Source organism: Vanessa cardui, chromosome Z (assembly GCF_905220365.1).
Source record: "Vanessa cardui chromosome Z, ilVanCard2.1, whole genome shotgun sequence".
In the NCBI taxonomy this organism is placed as follows: Eukaryota; Metazoa; Arthropoda; class Insecta; order Lepidoptera; family Nymphalidae; genus Vanessa; species Vanessa cardui.
In genome coordinates this window covers 279,522-298,381 of record NC_061154.1, presented here as the reverse complement: position 1 = coordinate 298,381, position 18,860 = coordinate 279,522, and the positions used below count along the sequence as shown (strand labels likewise).

General features: G+C 38.7%; 3 protein-coding genes across 5 annotated transcripts; 1 reads left to right on the top strand and 2 right to left on the bottom strand.

Moving 5' to 3' along the window:
• The first annotated feature begins 6 nt into the window (after positions 1–6).
• LOC124543120 (glycosyltransferase 25 family member) lies at positions 7–7,332 on the top strand. Of its 3 annotated transcripts, XM_047121181.1 has the most exons (10): positions 7–487; positions 4,143–4,380; positions 4,466–4,581; positions 4,661–4,893; positions 4,987–5,293; positions 5,374–5,448; positions 5,518–5,575; positions 5,659–5,780; positions 5,890–6,087; positions 6,188–7,332. In XM_047121181.1, exons 1-10 carry the CDS (start codon positions 288–290, stop codon positions 6,351–6,353), a joined length of 1,713 nt encoding a protein of 570 aa, XP_046977137.1. In that variant the 5' UTR covers positions 7–287; the 3' UTR covers positions 6,354–7,332. The 3 variants fall into 3 exon arrangements, with proteins under 3 accessions (XP_046977137.1, XP_046977135.1, XP_046977136.1); XM_047121179.1 differs by having other exon boundaries at positions 4,661–5,293; XM_047121180.1 differs by lacking the exon at positions 7–487 and adding an exon at positions 2,471–3,048 and having other exon boundaries at positions 4,661–5,293.
• Positions 7,333–11,351: 4,019 nt separating this feature from the next.
• LOC124543209 (cytosol aminopeptidase-like) lies at positions 11,352–13,080 on the bottom strand. The gene has a single exon (XM_047121325.1). The coding sequence runs from the start codon at positions 13,078–13,080 to the stop codon at positions 11,482–11,484; it is 1,599 nt and encodes a 532-aa protein (XP_046977281.1). The 3' UTR covers positions 11,352–11,481.
• Positions 13,081–13,265: 185 nt separating this feature from the next.
• On the bottom strand, positions 13,266–18,184 carry LOC124543208 (titin homolog). The gene is made up of 3 exons (XM_047121324.1): positions 18,047–18,184; positions 16,030–17,454; positions 13,266–14,936 (listed from the first exon to the last, which is right to left on the bottom strand). The coding sequence occupies exons 1-3, from the start codon at positions 18,111–18,113 to the stop codon at positions 13,369–13,371; spliced, it is 3,060 nt and encodes a 1,019-aa protein (XP_046977280.1). The 5' UTR covers positions 18,114–18,184; the 3' UTR covers positions 13,266–13,368.
• Between the last annotated feature and the right edge of the window lie 676 nt (positions 18,185–18,860).

Here is an 18,860-nt window from a genome sequence, read left to right as displayed (position 1 = left end):
TCGGAGCGAGGCTGGAGGTCATCCCGGTGTCCTGGATTTTATTGATTACAGTCTGAGTCTGGTCATTGGTGAATGGGCCCTGCCTGGGTATGACGAACAGTGCGCTCGGCGGTCTACGCACAATATTTTGCGTCCTTGATCTCAAATGAGATTCATTTTTTAATCCTTTTTGAATCGTGCGTATGTGAAGACTGTGTTATATCGACATAACGATTCGTAAACTCTGTTTATTAAATTAATATTCATTATATTTTGAATAAATTCAAACGTACTTTTGTGACTACGCTATGGCTAACTATAAATCACAAGTGTTTCTTATTTTAGTCGTCTTCGGGCGATATTTTGTTTGCTCTGGTGATTTTTATGATCGGTCTATAATGCCGCGAGTTGCGATTTCGATTTTAGCTCGAAATAAAGTTAATAGTTTACCGTATTTCTTGACTTGCCTCCGGCTATTGGATTACCCAAAAGAGCGCATTGACATTTGGTAAGTATAATAGTTTAGATGATTAATATAACCTGCGCTATCCAGAATTTAGGTCGTCTCCTGATCGTTAGATTCCAGGACAAGTTGAAGTACCCTTAAAACGCCATCTTGTTACATGCACACTAATTCAATATATATTTATATTCAGTAAATACCACAAGTGTATTGTTTATTTTTTATTTGTTACTTTTTCCAAACTTGTGGACTTCGACTCTTTCTTTCTTAAGGGGTTGTGTTTCTCCGATCTTCATTACTCACATACTTGTTTGATATAACCTTTAGGAATAAGATGTTCAGCCTAATGAGCTACCACCCTGGTTTCATCATGGCATCATTCACATAAACATGTAGACCACAACATACATATGGCATAGAATGATTATTTTAGAAAAATATAAAATATAGTCCATATTGATAAAACAAATACATCCAGGTGCCAGCCATTTAAATTCAGCTTAACAATTAAATTAATAATAATAAATACTTATTAAAGTACTATTAATAGAATTACGCAATTGCTAACAATATTAAACACTAACCTAAATTAACCTCTTTTATTGAAATAAAAGCATCAAATATCAATGTAGACTTATTATTATTTAAAATTAGTAGACCACTATAAGGCAGTGTTATATTTTACCAACCAAATGATTTAAATCATATTAATACGACTGTTTTGGCTCTTGTATGATGTATAATCGATTAATCTAAATTGTATGCAAAGCATGTGATCTTTTCAAAATCTACACCTATAATCATAAGTCACTTTAAACCTACCTTATTTGCACCACTTTAATGAAATACACAGCATATGAGTATGAGATTAATCTTGTGCGGACTCAGAAAGTCAATGGTAATAGGAATTTTTATAAAAAGGACTTTTTGTATTCAAATTTAACAGTCCTTGTTTTTTTTCTTCTTCCTCAATGATTATCTACGTTAATTTCTTGCAATTTCATTATATACTACTTTCTACCTTGAAATGTTGGCTAAATATGATCTTGTCTAAGTTATGATATGATCTTCTATAAAATAAATTTGGCCACACGGCTATAGGGCGCTTAGGTAGCATCTATGGGTAGATACCACCCACTTATGATATGTTCTACCACCAAGCAGCAATACTCAGTATAATTATGATCTCAATTGAATGGTGAGCCAGTACAACTATTTTCACAAGAGGTATATTGGCATTGCAAGGAATTTGCAATGGTGTGTACCATCAAGTGGACATTGCGAGTCTGCTTACCTTCGCTTAAGAAAATAAAAAAGTTTCTACATGAGTTATACCATCAATAAGCATAAAATTTCTCTATTCAAGAAATCAAAATTTCATTCCATGACTCAGATTGTTATTGTTATTGATATTAATTAAAGAAGTTTGTTACGATGCTACCATGGAAATTAAAGACAGATATAAAAAATCTACTTTCCCATAGAAATATATTGAAAATATTCAAAGAGAAAGTTATGTATCATGAAATATAACTTGTTTATAAAACTAATTTTCATAGTTATACACTCTATAAATATTTACTCAATCAAAAACTCAATAATGTTTCTGGTGAGGACAAGATTGGTCTGGGAAGTAACAATTCAAACAATGAATTGTTTTTAACATTATAGTAGATGTTGGTCATTTTTATACTGAAGATAACATTGGAATGAGGTTAAATTTCAAAGTATGTGTAGTAATCTACTCTCACTCAGATAACTGGTACATTTTTATTTATGATTTAGGAGCTATGTAAATTCATATCAATCAACACAGAATACTTGTGAAACATTTCAAGTACTAAAATTGTAAGCAAAAAATAGAAATTTTTAATATTCAATGCAGGTATTGATTTGTATTTACATAAGTATGACATAAAGACAATGTGGCAAAAAGTATAGAAACTACTTTTTTAATGTAAACAAAAAACGTTGCACCATTACGATCTGCTCCTCTAATTATAAAAATACATATTTTAAAACAAAATTGTTTATATGGCTATCTCAAGCCAGTATTGCTCATGTGCTCATTTCAATAAATAAATGATAGGGCTCTATGGCTACAGAGCGCCTTCTCGGTAAAGTGTTAATAACTAAAACATTAAAACAACATAATATCGGAGGTCATCCGGCCGGGCCGGACGTCCTGGATTTTATTGATTTATACGTGGAGTCTGGAGCGGGGTGGGGGGCGCGAAAGCTAGGCACTACTAATTTGGTTAGGATGCGCGTTGGGCTGTAGTGGAGCCGGTCAATGCGTTATTATTCATTTGCCATTTTAACAAGACGGTGATTCGTGAACTCGTAAAAGATATTATTGATTCATATAATTTTTAACAAAGTCAAACATTCTTTTGTGTCTGCGCTATGGCTAACTATAGATCGCAAGTGTTTCTCATTTTAGTCGTCTTCGGACGATATTTTGTTTGCTCCGGCGATTTATATGACAACTCTTTAAAGCCGCGAGTTGCAATTTCGATTTTAGCTCGAAATAAAGTTACTAGTTTGCCGAATTTCTTGACGTGTCTCCGGCTGTTGGATTACCCAAAAAGCCGAATTGATATTTGGTAAGCATAATAAAGCTCGAATGTATGATTTTTTTTTAAATATAAACAATCCTTATATTTTCTATCTTATATTACATTTTTGATACGCTTTGCTAATAGTTCTGGCAGCTGTTAATCTTTATTTATCATGCAACACTCTTCCGCTCTACTACTTATACTCTAATTATTTCCAAAGTTGGGGTGTTGGTGTTTCTTTCACGAATTAATTACGAATACCATAGATCGTTCAAGTCTCGACCTTGATATTCAATGTCAAAGTTGTTTGTTTGTTTATGGCCGTGCGATTGGATTACATGATCGATCCGTCTGCTGCACTGCGACGGATGCACTGCGCCTGCCTAGATAGACTCGAAAACATGTCTGCGTTATATAAATTGCTCTTTTCCCTTTGTTCTCAAACTATTTATAACAAATATTTTTATAGAAGCTAGGCAATTAGAGATTTGTTCGTGACAGAATTTCTTTATAACAAAGGTTTGACTATGTGTACTTCTGACCCGATAAGAAATACAAGATGCTAATCTCTAAGATACAAGGAATTCAAACCGTCTGAGAGCACAATTATAAAACCAAGGTTTATTTCGATAGTTTTGTAACGATTGGAATTTAGAATGGCGTACTTTGTACTAAGGCAGCGAATTCTATGAGTGCGTACACGTAAATGGATATCGATAAATGTTGTGTTGTAATCATACGAGGGTGTTCAACTTATGCAATTGTTGATAACATTTGCTTGAATATTTCGACACAGTCAACGAACTACATATGGCCACATTACCAAAACTGATAAAATAATTAAAAAGCCATCGCAACGCATTCAGGCCATTAGATATATCGCAAAACTGATTTGACGAGTAGATCGTTAACAGCATACTCTTGTTCAATGTTAAACTGACGTAGCCAGCGAAGGCGTTGGTTTGGTACTGAAAATTGAGTGCCATTAATGATCTCTTTTTACGAAAACAAAATAATCTGCTTAACCATTCGCAACGATAACTTGAAAAAAAATGACAATTCTATCGTTATCCTTTTTTTTTCATTTAATATTTAGTTTGAGTGTAAATAATGACTTACTATCAAACTATTATTTACAGGATCCATACCGAAAATAATTACGACGAGACCGACGAGATTCTCCACAAATGGGCTGAAAAATATAAGAATTTGTACCACTCATTTCACTTGTACTCGCACGTGTCATCCGGCTCGGGCGAGAAGGAGGGGGACAACGAAGTGAAAGTGTTCTGGGACACGGTGCAGTACAAGCACGTCTCCAAGCTGCGCGAGGAGGCGCTCAACTACGCGAGGGACATCCGCGCCGACTACATCTTTGTGAGTGGAAGGCCCTTCATGTCGATTTGAACTGATATTAGCGGCAGCGGCGCGGCCTCCATCTGATGTCCTTTATAATTTCCAGATGTTGGATGCAGACGTTATCCTCACGGAGCCGGCGACTTTAAAGATCCTCGTCGGTCGCAACTACAAAATTGTAGCTCCAATGCTCATATCGGATGGATTATATTCAAATTTCTGGTCAGTCGAGTGCGGGTGCTTACTTGACGGTGCCTGGTGTGCACTCTCCCTCCAAACTCATCGGTATGCTTTGTTTCAGGGCTGGGGAGTCGAAGGACTACTCCTACGAGGAGTCGACATACTTTATGAAGTTCTTTAAGAGAGAAATACCTTATCTCGGATGTCACAACGTACCTGCGGTACACTCCGCGGTGCTGATCTCGCTAACAAACGAGTCCTCCGAGTATCTCACCTACTACCCCGCGGAGGACTCCCCCTATATGTACTACGGGGACGACGTCACAAACTTCGCAGCGAGCGCGCACCGCATTGGTATTTGTAACTTGACGTACATTGACGCGTGCCGCACTGCGCACGCACACTACAGTACGGCCATCCTATTAACGACCCACCGTTCTTCCGAAGGTTCCAAGATAAAGCTGTGTAACGACCAGCTGTTCGGCTTCACCACCATGCCGAACATCGACAACGATCCGTTGAAGGAAGCGCAAAGATTCATCAACTTGAAGGTGGACGCATTGGGCCACGAGGTCGAGTTCCCGCTGGACCCCGCCCTGAAGAAGTACGTGACGTACCCGAAGCGGTCCAAGTTCGGCTGTGACATGGTATACATGATAAACCTCGACCGACGGCCGGTCCGGAAGAAGCTGATGATGAAGACCTTCAAGGAACTCGGCCTCGACGTGAAGAGGTTACCCGCTGTGGATGGCTTGTACGTATGACACTCGCTCACTCGGCGTTGCGCTGAGGGCTGCTCCGGCGGATAACGTAATTCGTATATTTTAATTTTAGGAGACTAAACCTCACCTCGCTTCGACGCCTGAACGTGAAATTTATGCCCGGCTACGAAGACCCCTACCACAAGAGGTAATTGTTGCTTATTGCTTATGATATATATTTTACTTCTACAATGGTTAACAATTTATCTGTTTTCAGACCCATGAAAGCCGGCGAAATTGGATGTTTCCTGAGCCACTACAACATCTGGAAGAAGGTAATTGCGTGAAAAGTGGTCCGCAGCGCCGTGTTGGCTCAAGTCAGCCTCAAGGGACATCTCTAATGAGTCCGTTTCCGCAGATCGTGAACAGGAAGTACCACCTGACCATGGTGCTTGAAGACGACGTGCGCTTCTCGCCGAACTTCCGCGACGCCTACCGTCAAATGTTGGCTGAAGTTGAAATGCTCAATTTTGACCTAATGTAAGTACTTTACGGACTCGATTCTCGCACGCTCACACACAACACTGGATATCTCTCCGTCATAAAATTAACGCAGATACATACGTAATAAAATCCTTGTTATATTTAGCTATTTGGGACGGAAGATACTCATGGAGGGCGGCGAGGAATACATCACTCCCCATACGACTCGGCCGCGCTACTCGTACTGGACTGTGGGCTACTTGCTGACCAACCGGGGAGCGAAGAAGCTTCTCGATGCCAACCCCCTGCAGAACATGCTGCCGGTCGACGAGTTCCTCCCGATCATGTTCGACCAGCACCCGAAGTGAGTACCGACACCCCCGACTAACGTGTTCTACATCACAACGACAGTGCTAACCCGCACTAATCGGGCCGCTTACTCATCTTAACTTTTTGTTTTCAAGTACGACCTGGAAATCTTACTTCCCGAACCGCAACCTCATAGCTCTCTCCGCGCAGCCGCTCCTGGTCCAGCCCACGCACTACACCGGCATGCCGGGCTACGTCAGCGACACGGAGCTGTCCTCGGTCATCAACACCAGGACATACTCCCTGCGCAGGGACCTGTGACATGATCACGAAACTGGATTCCCTGATACATGTTTCAAATGAATATTCTGCTGCGATGACTGCGATGAGGCGATGGCTATGACGATACTACCCGATAGCAGGACGTACCATATTAAGGCATAAAGCAAAGGATCCGATTTACTGTAAGCTTAATATTATAGGTTACCGTTCCGTTCGAACGTAACATTAGTAACGTTCAACTTGTCGGTGTTACAAGCAACTTACAATTGCGAGCCGATGTCTCCTGCCATCAGTAGGGGCAACAGGCGCTCGCACAACATATCGTTACAGTCGTTTCCTCAGGGCGGGGCCTCCCCCCTGACAACGACTATCTACTCTCCCCCTTGATCTTTGAATGTTGTTAAAACTTTTGACTTTTATAAAAGAGTACCAAAAACACATCAATGATACATTTCGATCTGAACTCTTTGTAATGTCGCCTATTTACCTATTTTAACATTCGATTGTTTTTGTATATTGTCTATTATGATGTTATATTTTTATAAAAATTTACACAATGACTGAACGTAGTTATTTTTATAAATATTATTATATTCGTATAAATTAAATTAAAATATATTATTTACACGATTAAATAAATGCATTTATAGTCTTAACGTTTTATAATAAGTTTATTTTTTATATCTTCCGACTAACTGTTATCTCGCCGAGTACTTACGTATTTTGTGTCGACTTTATGCTACGTTTCATTTTGTGCGTTTTTTGTTTCCCGACACTCATTACGAATACACTTCCTCAGCCGCGCCTGCGCCCTGGCTCGCCAAGAGGCGCTACCGAACAGTACTCTTATACATTAGTCAATGTAATCATTGTTGCGACGAAACCGCACAAACTTAAACGTAGAATATCTTAGCAACATAAATAAATAATGTAGCACTAGTCGTTTATGCCATTCTTGTATTTTATGTGCCATGTAATATGTTCCTAGGTGTTTATTAAATGCAAAATAAAAACCCAACACGTGTTTTACTTCGTCACCAAACAAGCAAAGAAAATCTTAATCATCGATCGATACTTCAGTGAGTGCGCAGTAAGAACGAAATAACACAGGCTGGGCGCTGAGACGGGGAGCCGGGTACTTGGAGATACCTCGCGGAAGTTCGAAATGGCCCGTAGTGTACGTTGCACATTCTCCCGTTTCGAACTCGTCGAGGAAAGGATTTACGGTTTGAATACTTAACCTGAACTCTGGACGAACTGAATTTATTCCGGCAATAAATTAAACATATCGTTCATTTAGTTTTGCCTTGAACCGAATAAATTAGCGGCTCGTATAAAAAATTGTAAAGAGGTCACAAGTATCACGCTGATACTGATTAAATTGATAAATATATCTAATTTTTGCTTTGGAATAGGGTTATTATTTATTTATTTTCATAACTTTAAAATATTATCAATAATATTCATGATCGTATACATTTTGATTGAGTAGGTAGGTAATCGTCATTCGTCTCGGAGCCCAATCATGTCCGAGACATATTTCTTTTAGATTATCTGTACTTTGTGTTTTTTTTTTTAATTTATTGGAACCACAAACAAGTTTACAATTATCATTTCTTATAGCTTAATTAGTACATATTAGTTATTGTAAACTCAACAACGATGGTCACATTATGTATAACAAAACAAAAATAAAAATGAACCTGTGGAAGAATTAATTATTAACAAATTCAAACAATACATTCAAATATTGCTTATTATGGTGAAAAGATATGACAGATGACTTTTACAGAAAAAATAAAAGAGAAAAAAGCAATAAAAATTAAATATAAACATATTGTTCAATATACAAGTACAAATAAACATATATGTTTATATACGAGCATAAATAAACACATACATACAATACACTTATTATTTAAAAGCACATATATTTAATTATTATTTATGTGTGTTTAATATAATTATTATTATAAAATTGGAACAGCAAGCGTCCAAACTAGAATGAAGCGTGTATGAGTATGTCCGTATTTCAATTATAAAATGGAATTACTATTGCTCATTTAATACATCAATAACCTGTTTTTTATAAGCACTACTACAGTTAGTGAAAATGTCTAAATTGTAAAACTTTTCGATTAATTCGATTTAATGGGGAACGCATACCGGAATTAGTAAGGGATCGCGCTACAGCAAAAAATTGTTAACGGCGGGATGACCGCATATGAGCCCGCAAGGGCACAGAATATCCAATTTTGTTTATAATGTTCAGGCAATCGTACTTATTATTACAAATATCGTAAAGTAACACAGCTTCCAATTGCAGTCGTCTAGATTTAAGATTAAGTAGTTTGTAGTTCTTTAAAAGTGATTCATGAGGCAAACGTCTTCTACAACATTGATAATTCATATGATACAAAAAAAAATTCTGTACCTTTTCTAAGCTTTTCTCGTATTTCATATATATCGAATTCCATACACCAACGGCGTATTCAAGCTGTGGTCTAATTAATGATTTAAAAAGGTAGACAAGAGTGGATGGATGTTTAAATTCAGTAGAGGACCGTATGACGAAGCCGTACATTTGGAAGGCTTTACTAATTATGTTATATATGTGAGTATCAAAGTGTAGCTTATTGTCTATTGTTATACCCAAATCTCTAATACTTTGGACTTCATCTATATCTGTGTCACAAAGGGAATACACGAACCTGCTTACCTTCCTTTTTTTGGTGAAGCTTATGCTTTTGCATTTGCTGAGACTAAGCTCCAATTTATTTTCATAGCAGTAGGCGGTGAATCTGTTTAAATCTTCCTGAAGCAATTATCAATATCGTTTATGAAGATTACAAACAATAACGGACCCAAAATAGATCCCTGTGGGACTCCTGAGTTCACACCCGATGTAGAAGATTCATAACCCCCAATTACCACCTTCTGTGTCCTATTAGAAATGTAAGATTTAAACCACCTCCAAAGATTTCCTCTTATACCATTGTAAGCAATTTTTTCTAACAATTTACGATGATCTACTCGATCAAACGCCTTGCGAAAATCTGTGTAGACACTATCGACTTTAATATCACTTTTAGATCCATTCTTATGTATTGGGACAATCCTAGCGCTCTTTCAAATTTTACGGAAAATGCCATCAGCAATACCCTTATTATACAGATAATAGAGAGGCCGATCAATCACTGTTGCCGTTTCCCTAAAGAAAATGGAAGGTATATTGTGTTGATACTTATAAACAATACAAAGACTAAAACAAAGTCTATCTGCCTTTGCTTACTTCTTTCAAACAAGTACACGGATTTTGATACAGTTTTTTACAAACAGGAGTGTAAACGAAAGAAGTATGTCAGGTCACAAAAATATATCAGTTAGATCGCAAGTGTCATCAAAAGTGAATAAAAAAGTCATCTCTTATCTGAAGCAAAAAAAAAGAAGTAAATATTCGTGTATTATATCAAATTACTTTTTTGTTCCATTTGCTGTCGAAACGCTTGGCCCTTGGAGTAGTGATGCAAAAAGCTTCATCAAAAGTATAACACCTCGCCTCATTGCCTTCGCTGGTGACAGTAGGGCTGGTTCGTTTTTTGCCCAGAGGATTGGAATTGCGATTCAACGGGGAAATGCTGCTAGTATTCTTGCCACCATTCCACGCGGTCAAGATTTATACAGTAACTAGTTTTAGTTCATATTTGTATATATTTAAGCATTTAATGTTGGTAATTCTTATGTTAATAAAGTAATAATTCATCTCTTATTGGTATTATGTCAATAATTAGAGTGACAGACGACAGCACATTTTATTTCGACGTTGACGTAATTAGCAAAACGGGAACGCCTTGAGACGATACTAATTATTTTTAGATTTTTCCTGGTGTTAATGTATTAATTATGTCAATCATTTAATTTCACCTTTTGTTCATAATTTTAATATTTTTAATTATTTGCTTCCCTATACATAGGTTTAGTGTAATTTTTTCAGACAAAGTGGCTTATTTTAAAGAAATAATATCTTCAAATCACCGATGTGGCCTTTTAGCCTTTATCTCCAGAAAATATATCAACAGTTTTTTATTTATTTGAAGAGACTAAAATAAATACTTGTTTTAGGCACATAATCTCGAACTTAGATTGTTTTGGAGACCATCTGTAAACATAAACTTCTAGTGATGATTTAAATGTCATATTCATTTAAACATGGCCCTCACTGTTATTACTATAAATAATGAAAGCCAGTTATATAGTCTTACTAACATAATTAATGCGGAAGTTTGGATGGATGCATGTTTGTTATTCAATCACGTCAGAACGGCTGAACGGATCCCAATGAAATTTGGCACAGAGATTACAGTCGATAAGCACGTAGGTTACATTTATTCCAGATAAATGTACCTTACACTTCAACCCGAAAGAATGATAATTGTCTTTGGAGTCGACCGCCGCCGTCGCTTTTAAGCGTCAAATCTTATTTTAGGCATGTGCTATTTTCGGTAGTTATGTACGTTATTTTAAGTTTTTAATATTTTAAGCAATAGATCGTTTCTTAGTGTACGTAACTGGCATTAAAGTACATCGTCCATGGTAACTTTTATTTATTAAATTAATATTTATAGCTTCTATGTTACATATTTCAAAAATATTAGTGATTAATATTTTATCGATATTAAGTTATTGATTGAAATGATAAAAATGGCTTGGCGTACAATGCGCACATGCGATGTACGACCCATGGTGGTTCAAGGGTTAGTTAGTCTGTAAAGAGTTCCCATACTTAGTAAAGTTTTCTTAGCCTTTGTTTTTGGAAACAATGGTGTATAATAATAGAATCCTTTAATCGGATTTCTGGTTTAGGCGTGACTCCAGAACAACAAACAAACAAACATAAAATTATGTGTTTATTAGATATATTGTGTTTAAAAATCTTGCAAGAGTACCAGAAGTAGGACGAAACAAATTCAATTCAATACATTTGTAGTTATTATGAACATTCTGAGCTGGATTGGAAGTGAAAATGAAACCAAACAATGTTAGCAATTTTTTATATTACAGCAAATACAAAAATTTATTCGTTTCGAAAATATGTTTTTAGAGGAACTGAAATCAACTGAGAAACAAAATAAAATAATATTACAAACAATGTTTGGGAGTGAGACAATCACAACTTAGAGTCGGCTAAGAGCTGGAACATCGTTTCTATCACTGTCCTCGTGGGCCTGCCGGTCATTCCCCTGTGAAGATAGGGAAAGTCGTGACCCTTTGTATAGGCAACATTGTATGTGTCGAAATGTACCCATTTGCTATCGCAGACGAACTGCTTTAGAAAGGCGGCGCAGTTTGCTGAGTCGCCGAAGTCATCACGAGACGTATTCGCTACGTCTGCAGTTTCGCAATCTTTTATACGTTCTTCGTAATACTTCCATAAAGGCATACGCCAGATTCTATCTCCTGTTTGGCTGCTGGCCGTGGAAACGTAACAAAACAATTCTTCCGAATTCGTATAGCAAGCACACGCTGCTCCTCCCAATGAGTATATTAGTTCCTTGGACATCGTCCCTATGTCTAGGATAGCCTTCGGCCAGTAGTTCCTGGCATATACCAAACTATCTGCGATCAAGAGACGTCCTTCACGCGACGGAACTCTTATATGAATCGACTTCCCGTGAGCATTTGATATGACATCTCCAAACTTCGGACATCTGCCACTTGGCATTAACTCGCATAAGGGTAGGATGCCTCGAATATTGACAGGTAATTTGAGAATCGCTGCAGCGCGTGTGATTGCTAGGACACAAGCTGCGCCGGCCATATCACCTTTCATAAACATTAAATCTTGCATCGGTTTGAGGTCTAGACTGCCGCTGTCAAAGGTAACGCCTTTACCGATGAGTACTATGGGCCTGGTGCACTCGTCGGCACCGAAATAACTTATCTCAACGTATAGAGGTGGCTGAATTGAAGATTTACCGATGGCAACGAAACCTCCCATTTCGTGACTTGCTGCCCATCCTTGCGTCTTGATTTCGACATTTATGTTTAGTTCACAAAGCAATTCCACGGCTATTTTTGCAAAAGACGTTGGGTTTAAATAATTTGGAGGCATTTCTTGGAGATATCGAGCTAAATTTTGAGATTGAGCTTTCAGTGTACCAATTTTCCATCCGTGAAAGTCGCAGTCATCGAAAAGTTCAATGTCAGCATTTGGAACAATTTCTGTACTAGAAGGGCTTTTGTATTCCTGGAATTTCCACGTTGACAGGGTAGCACCTTCAGCAGCGGCTTCGGCATTGCCGAATGACTCCACGTGAATAAGAGAGGGCTTAAACTTTTGGAGGGCTTGTGCACCTATTCCCGCTGCTATTCTTATGGCTTCTTTGCTTTCATCTAATTGCTCAACTTTATTGAAAGATAGACATTCAGTTCCGAGACCAGCGACAGCTACATAACCATAAGTGCTATCTAAATCGTAGAATATTCTGTACTCCCCGAGCCGCGGTATGGGGGTCAATTTTAATTGATTCCAAAGCTTACCACCACATTGTTTGTCATATTTTTGACCACTCGCCGTTAAAATTGCGCCCTCATCTTTGAAATTTTCATTAAAATATACACCTAGAACTAGTCCCTTATCTCGAATGGAGCACAATTTCGGGTCGTTGACTCGCTTTGGAGGTCCGTATGATACACAATCTGACCTAGGTATTTTGAATTGCGATATGTACCTGACACATCTGATACTATTTCTGTAATGAAACATCTTTGAAGTAACTTTATTCAATGTTAAATAGTATTATTTCCTAATTTATATTAAAAAATTGTATAAAAAAACAGATTTTCGAAAAGTACTCTGTGGAACCGACATTTTATCATCGCCTAATAGATTAAATGTAAAATAATTATTATCTTTTTTATAATGAATTCATAAAACATATAAAAACTTCATCATTATAAAAACATCATTATTCAGCGAAGAAATTCACAAGAACGCACAACACACATATTTCACAATACAATCAAATAATCGCACTTTGTCTTTTGGAAATCGTCAAGAAGTCTTCTTTTTCATCCACTGAGGCGTGTACCGGTTAATCGATTCGGGAATATTCTGCAAGATAGTCTCTTGTACTTGACGATAAATTATGAGTATTAATAATGGAATCGCTAATCTTTCGTCTTTAAAGAAATACACCCAGAACGCTAATAGTAACAAACAAACGTCAACCGTGTAGTCGATTGCTGACCTAACGCTAACTTTGGCTCTCTCTTCCATTCTTTTATAATCTATGGGTATCACGACAGTAGCTCGTTCAGTTGTCTTAAGCAGAACTCGGGTCTCATTCGACTGCGGTTTTTCGGTTGTAGGCTTTGAACTAGAATTTAACTTTTCTGTATTGTCGGAAATTGTCTTTTGTTTTGCCAAGTGATCTTGTTTCGTTTGGTGGGTTTTCTCGGGTGATTTTGGACTTTGTATTTTTGTTGAATTCACTTTATTTTTCTGTACTTTTTTAACAACATTCTTCTTTTTTGGAACGATGTCATTTTTCTGAATATCTTCTCTCGTTTGTTTTTCTGCGACTTGTTTCAGATCTTCTGTGTTAAGGTAGAGAGGCGTGCTTGCCTTTTTGTGACTACCATACTCTTTAACAATATTACCGTAATAATCGATAACTGTTTTACCTTCGTCGCTAAGCTTGTCGTCAATTGCTTCTACTTTTGACTTTTCTTCCTTTACTTGTGTATTTGGTTGCGTAGGTTTTTCAGTTGGTTTTTTGCTTAGCATTTTAGGAAAACTAAATGGTTTTTGCTTAGTAATTTTACTAAACAAATTTACTTTGTCTTCTTTCTTTTGTTTATTTTGCAAAAACTTATCTTCTTTTATAGTTTTAGGTGCAAACGTTTTATTGTCTATTACGTCGGTTTCTCTTTTCTTTAAAATTGGCTTCGGTATAAAGTTGGGGTCTGGCAATATTAAAGGTTTCAAAGGTTCAGTTTCAGGTTCCTCTTCCTCTTCTATAGGTTCACTAACCGAAGACGAAGGTCGTGTAACTTTGTTCCTTGGGTTGTAGGTTTCCTCTTCTTCCATTAATTGACCTTCTCTTTCTAATTCTTCATTGAGACTATTATCTTCCTCGTCAGTATAGTCCCCATCTGTCGATACAGTACTTGCGGTATAATCTTCGTCGAACGACATATGTTGCCATTTGTCTGAATTGATTGAATCTTGGCGTGGCGCTGGACTGAATTTGACATCCTTGCTGTCAACTGATTCAGATTTCGTTAAAACTTCGGGTGTAGTTATTTTATTGTCAGTCGTATCTGTTGCGGTCGCCCCGGCGACGTTCTGGGCCTGTTCAATGCTGTTGCTGTACGGAATGTGATTTTGTTCGAGTGAGAGTGAATTTTCATCTAATTGTTTACTTTGTTGCTCCTTCAAAGCAACTGCTTTATAAAACCGTGCCATGGCGCGCTCGTGAAGTAATTCCGTTGAACTGACAGCGTTGCGAAGAGGCTTGAAAGGCATCACGCATCGTGAACTGAGCTCTGGAGCCGACAACGATATCGGCGGAGGCGATAGCGAGTCTTCTAAATCTAATTGAAACGACTTCCTTTTTTCTGAAAATGAAATATTATCTGTTTTAATCTTGTTTATTATTACAATAATTATTAAATTAAAAATAGATTTCGCCCACAGCGTTCTATTAACTAGCTGGCCAATGTATCGCTTGAAATGTCAATCGATAGAATTATAAACATTCACGTTCTCTAAATACGTATTGATTCATTCATGTCATACGATAACATAGTCGTACTAACATATAATACGTAGGATTATGTTAGAAGAATTTAAACGCTCGTGTTCCTCAAGATCACAAAAATAATAGCTTGCCAATAATTGGCTCGTAACTTAATAATTGTTATGCAACGCTCTGTACGTTTTTATATACGTTTGAAATTCGCAGAAGCATCGAACTTGATGATTGATGTGAGTTCTGTTAGCGTATGGGTTAGTGTGTTTCGGCCGATGGTATTCTGACTCCGAAATGAGTGTAATAATAGCTCAAAGAACCTGAACGGCACAGTAAAGCTGAAATACGAATCGATGCGAACAACATCATAAAATTCTTGGTTAAATACCCATTAACTACACAAATAGTTTGATTTGAAATTCGAAAGAGCTATTCAATGCGAGCGGAGCTTAAATAATCACTCACGATACATGACAATTCGCAAGTTTACCTCAATGGATATGTAATTATGTTTATATTTTTAATTTGTACAATAAAATATTTGACTGTCAATATAAAATTCAGTGAATTAGAAAGTGTTGGGTAATGAAACAATTCTGTACGTAAACAGAGGTTACTATTGCAAAAATAGATTTTAAAAATAATCACTCGATTCTATTTGTGTTCACATATGGACAACATTTTAATTATGACTTTAGGACCATCGTTTCTATTGAGCACACGTTTATTTGCGGTATTTTAGATTTCAGAAATACATTCGCTTGTATTACCTTCTCGACGTGTAAAAAATCGCAGCGGCACAAATAAGTATATTCAATAAAAAAATTAACACACGATATGATCATCATAAATTGTCACGAGAATAATAATCTCAGTAGAAGTATTCGCATGCTTTTTTAATTAAGAATTAAACATAAAGGTACTGTTGCGATACTCAACAACGATAACGTACAACTTACCGGCTTTTTCGTTTGATTTGGTGCTGTCTGGATACAGCACCAACATGAACTCGTTGCTCGTGGCCTCGTTAGGAACCGACACTCGCTTTTGTTTTGTGGCCGCAGCTGGCGCCTGCGCTGCTGAGGCGGCAGCTCGTTTGCGTCTCGGCGCCGGCGATACAGACATCTCCTCGCCTCCCTCTCGCGTCAGTGCTTCGTTTATAATACGCGATTCCACGGCTAGGAACTCCATATCCACTGAGCGACCGGGAATTTTCACTGGCACCGACTCTTTGCTGGGTGCGCTCATTCCATATGGGCTTTCGGCCTTCACACGGAACCTATACTCACTGCCTTCGATTAGGTCAAACAGTGTCACGTTAGTCTTACGGCTCGTCGTTGCCTTCAGCCAAACGTTCCACCCACTGCGGTAGTATTCGACTACATAGTTCCCGATGCGACAGCCTCCGTCGTCTTCGGGTGGCTCCCATCCCAAAGTCACCGACTTGTCGACCTGTCTCGCTACTACTACATTCCTAGGGGCGTCTGGGGGGGCAGTCACGGTCACGAGGAAGGCGGCCGTATCCTCGCCGATATTATTCTTCGCATGTACCTGGTACTCGCCGCGATCACTTCGACGAGCCGAAATTATTTTTAACATGGAAAACTTCGGTGTGTTAGTTATTGTTACGCGATCGTCAACGACTAGTGGCTGCCCGTCGTGCCGCCATTCCACCACCGGGGTGGGCTTGCCGACGATGGTTGTCTTGAGGAATACCGTTTCGTTGATCTCGTATAGCAGTCCATCTTCGTACTGACGAGGATAGCGCAGTTTGGGAGCAGCTTCCAGTGATAGCCTCGCTTTGCACACTGCGTGCCCGGCGCGGTTCGTCGCTGTACATTTTATCTCTCCCTCGTCGCTGGGTAGAGTCTGATAAAATACGAGCACGCTCGATGATTCATTAGTAGATATTGTCGTTCGTCTGCTGCTAAATATTTCATAATCGTCTTTGAACCATGCTATTGTGGGGGGAGGCGAGCCCGAGAAAGTTACTCGGAACTCCGTTTTATCATTTTCAAGTGCTGTGATGTTTTCTATGTGCTGGTGGAATACTGGGGGATGCTGAACTGGGCTATCGCTATTAACCGTGAGGACATCGGAGAGTTCACTGTATTCGGAGCGCCCTACGGCGTTTATTGCTGCTACTCGGAACTGGTAACGATGTGGAGGCTCGAGTCCTGTGAGCAGCAGCTCGGGGCGAAGCACGACGGGCGGGGCGGTGCGCACCCAGTCTATCGAGCCGAGCCGGTTACATTCCACTTGGTAACCACGCAGCGGTGCGCCACCGTCATGGGCGGGTGGCGCCCACTTCAGTGTTATCGCGTTGGGCTCATCATCCGACTGAAGTGGAATTATATCCGGCTTGCCTGGCGCCGTCGGCCGTCCTGGAATTGAAAAACGAACGAATGTATCGATTGCAAGGATTGCGGCTGTACAATGGGTAAAGGACTCTCGGTCAAAACCGACATATCTGTATATTGTCGCTTTGTATAGTAAATAATAATACAAGTTCACGTCAGATGACCTCTCAGTTATTGTAAGTTTGATGAGCGAATCATATAACTCGTAAGGTACACCTTGCACGTTATCTTAATCTTGGGAACACGTCTTATGAAACAATTCATGCGAAATCGTTGAGCTACTCATTCAATTATTATTGTAAATATTAGAAATTTCTCACCAAGCCGACAGAAGTGACAAGTGAATATAACTTTTTATGTAATAATGCGTGCATGAAAACATGTCGACTAAACGTTAATTACAAAATTGGATGTTCAATTATCGTTCCACAAATCCAGGCCTTTCGATTTGTTTTGGTGTGCCACGCTAGAAAAGCAGCGAGCGGTCTTTTTATAAATAGACGTAGAGGCTGGGTCTTGGGCCAACGACGAGCGCGTGTGGGCTCGCGAGTTCATTCGTGTCGAGGGGCAGGTGTGAATGTCCACTAGATATGTCGGAGCATAGTGTGATATTCACCTGCTGACTTCCAGTGGACGTTCTTCCTTGTCTTGTGCGCGGCGTGGGAGGAAGAATGGTTGCCCATGTCGGCGGCGGCGCGCGCCGTCACACTGAGCGGGCGCCCGCGCACTCCGCCCCCGCCCGCGCCTCACCCGCCGCGACATCATCTCCGCGCTGGGAATAACTCACCGACTTATTCCCGAACTATTACGAACTCTTATTGATGGTTACCATTAGCAAGGGGCAGGCAGTGATTAGACGTCACTCAATTACATCTGAAACAGGCCGAAGTTGCAAAGATAAAGTACCCACGCCGATGATTGCAGTAACCCCTGCTTCATTTATACGATCCGAAACATATATGTGTTGTATATTGCAGTATCGGCCCCACACGTAGTATTCTATCATCATAAACGACTTATTTATAGAATATTTGGTTAACATGTATATTTTATAATTGTAAATACTGACAGCGTAAAAAACATTTCGCGCCATCTCTCGGAATTACTGTAACGCAGTAAGTGTTGCCGTGAGTATTACGTCGAAATATATGGTACAGAGTACAGACTGCGTTAGCGAGTTTTACTGATAAATATATAGATGGCGGTAAGCGAAGTGCCGAATTGCTTACTACCACGGAGACAATTCTTATTTAAATAGAAAATCAATTTAATTTAAAACGCCGGTGAGTTATGCGATCTGTTTTTTTTGTTTAATTTTAAAAACGTTCAAGTTAACAACAGAGTAAGGAGCTTTCTTTTGTTTCAGTTTTAATAAGGAACCTAATAAAGATTTCTATCGAATTAAACCGAAAAAAAGAAATTGATATTTT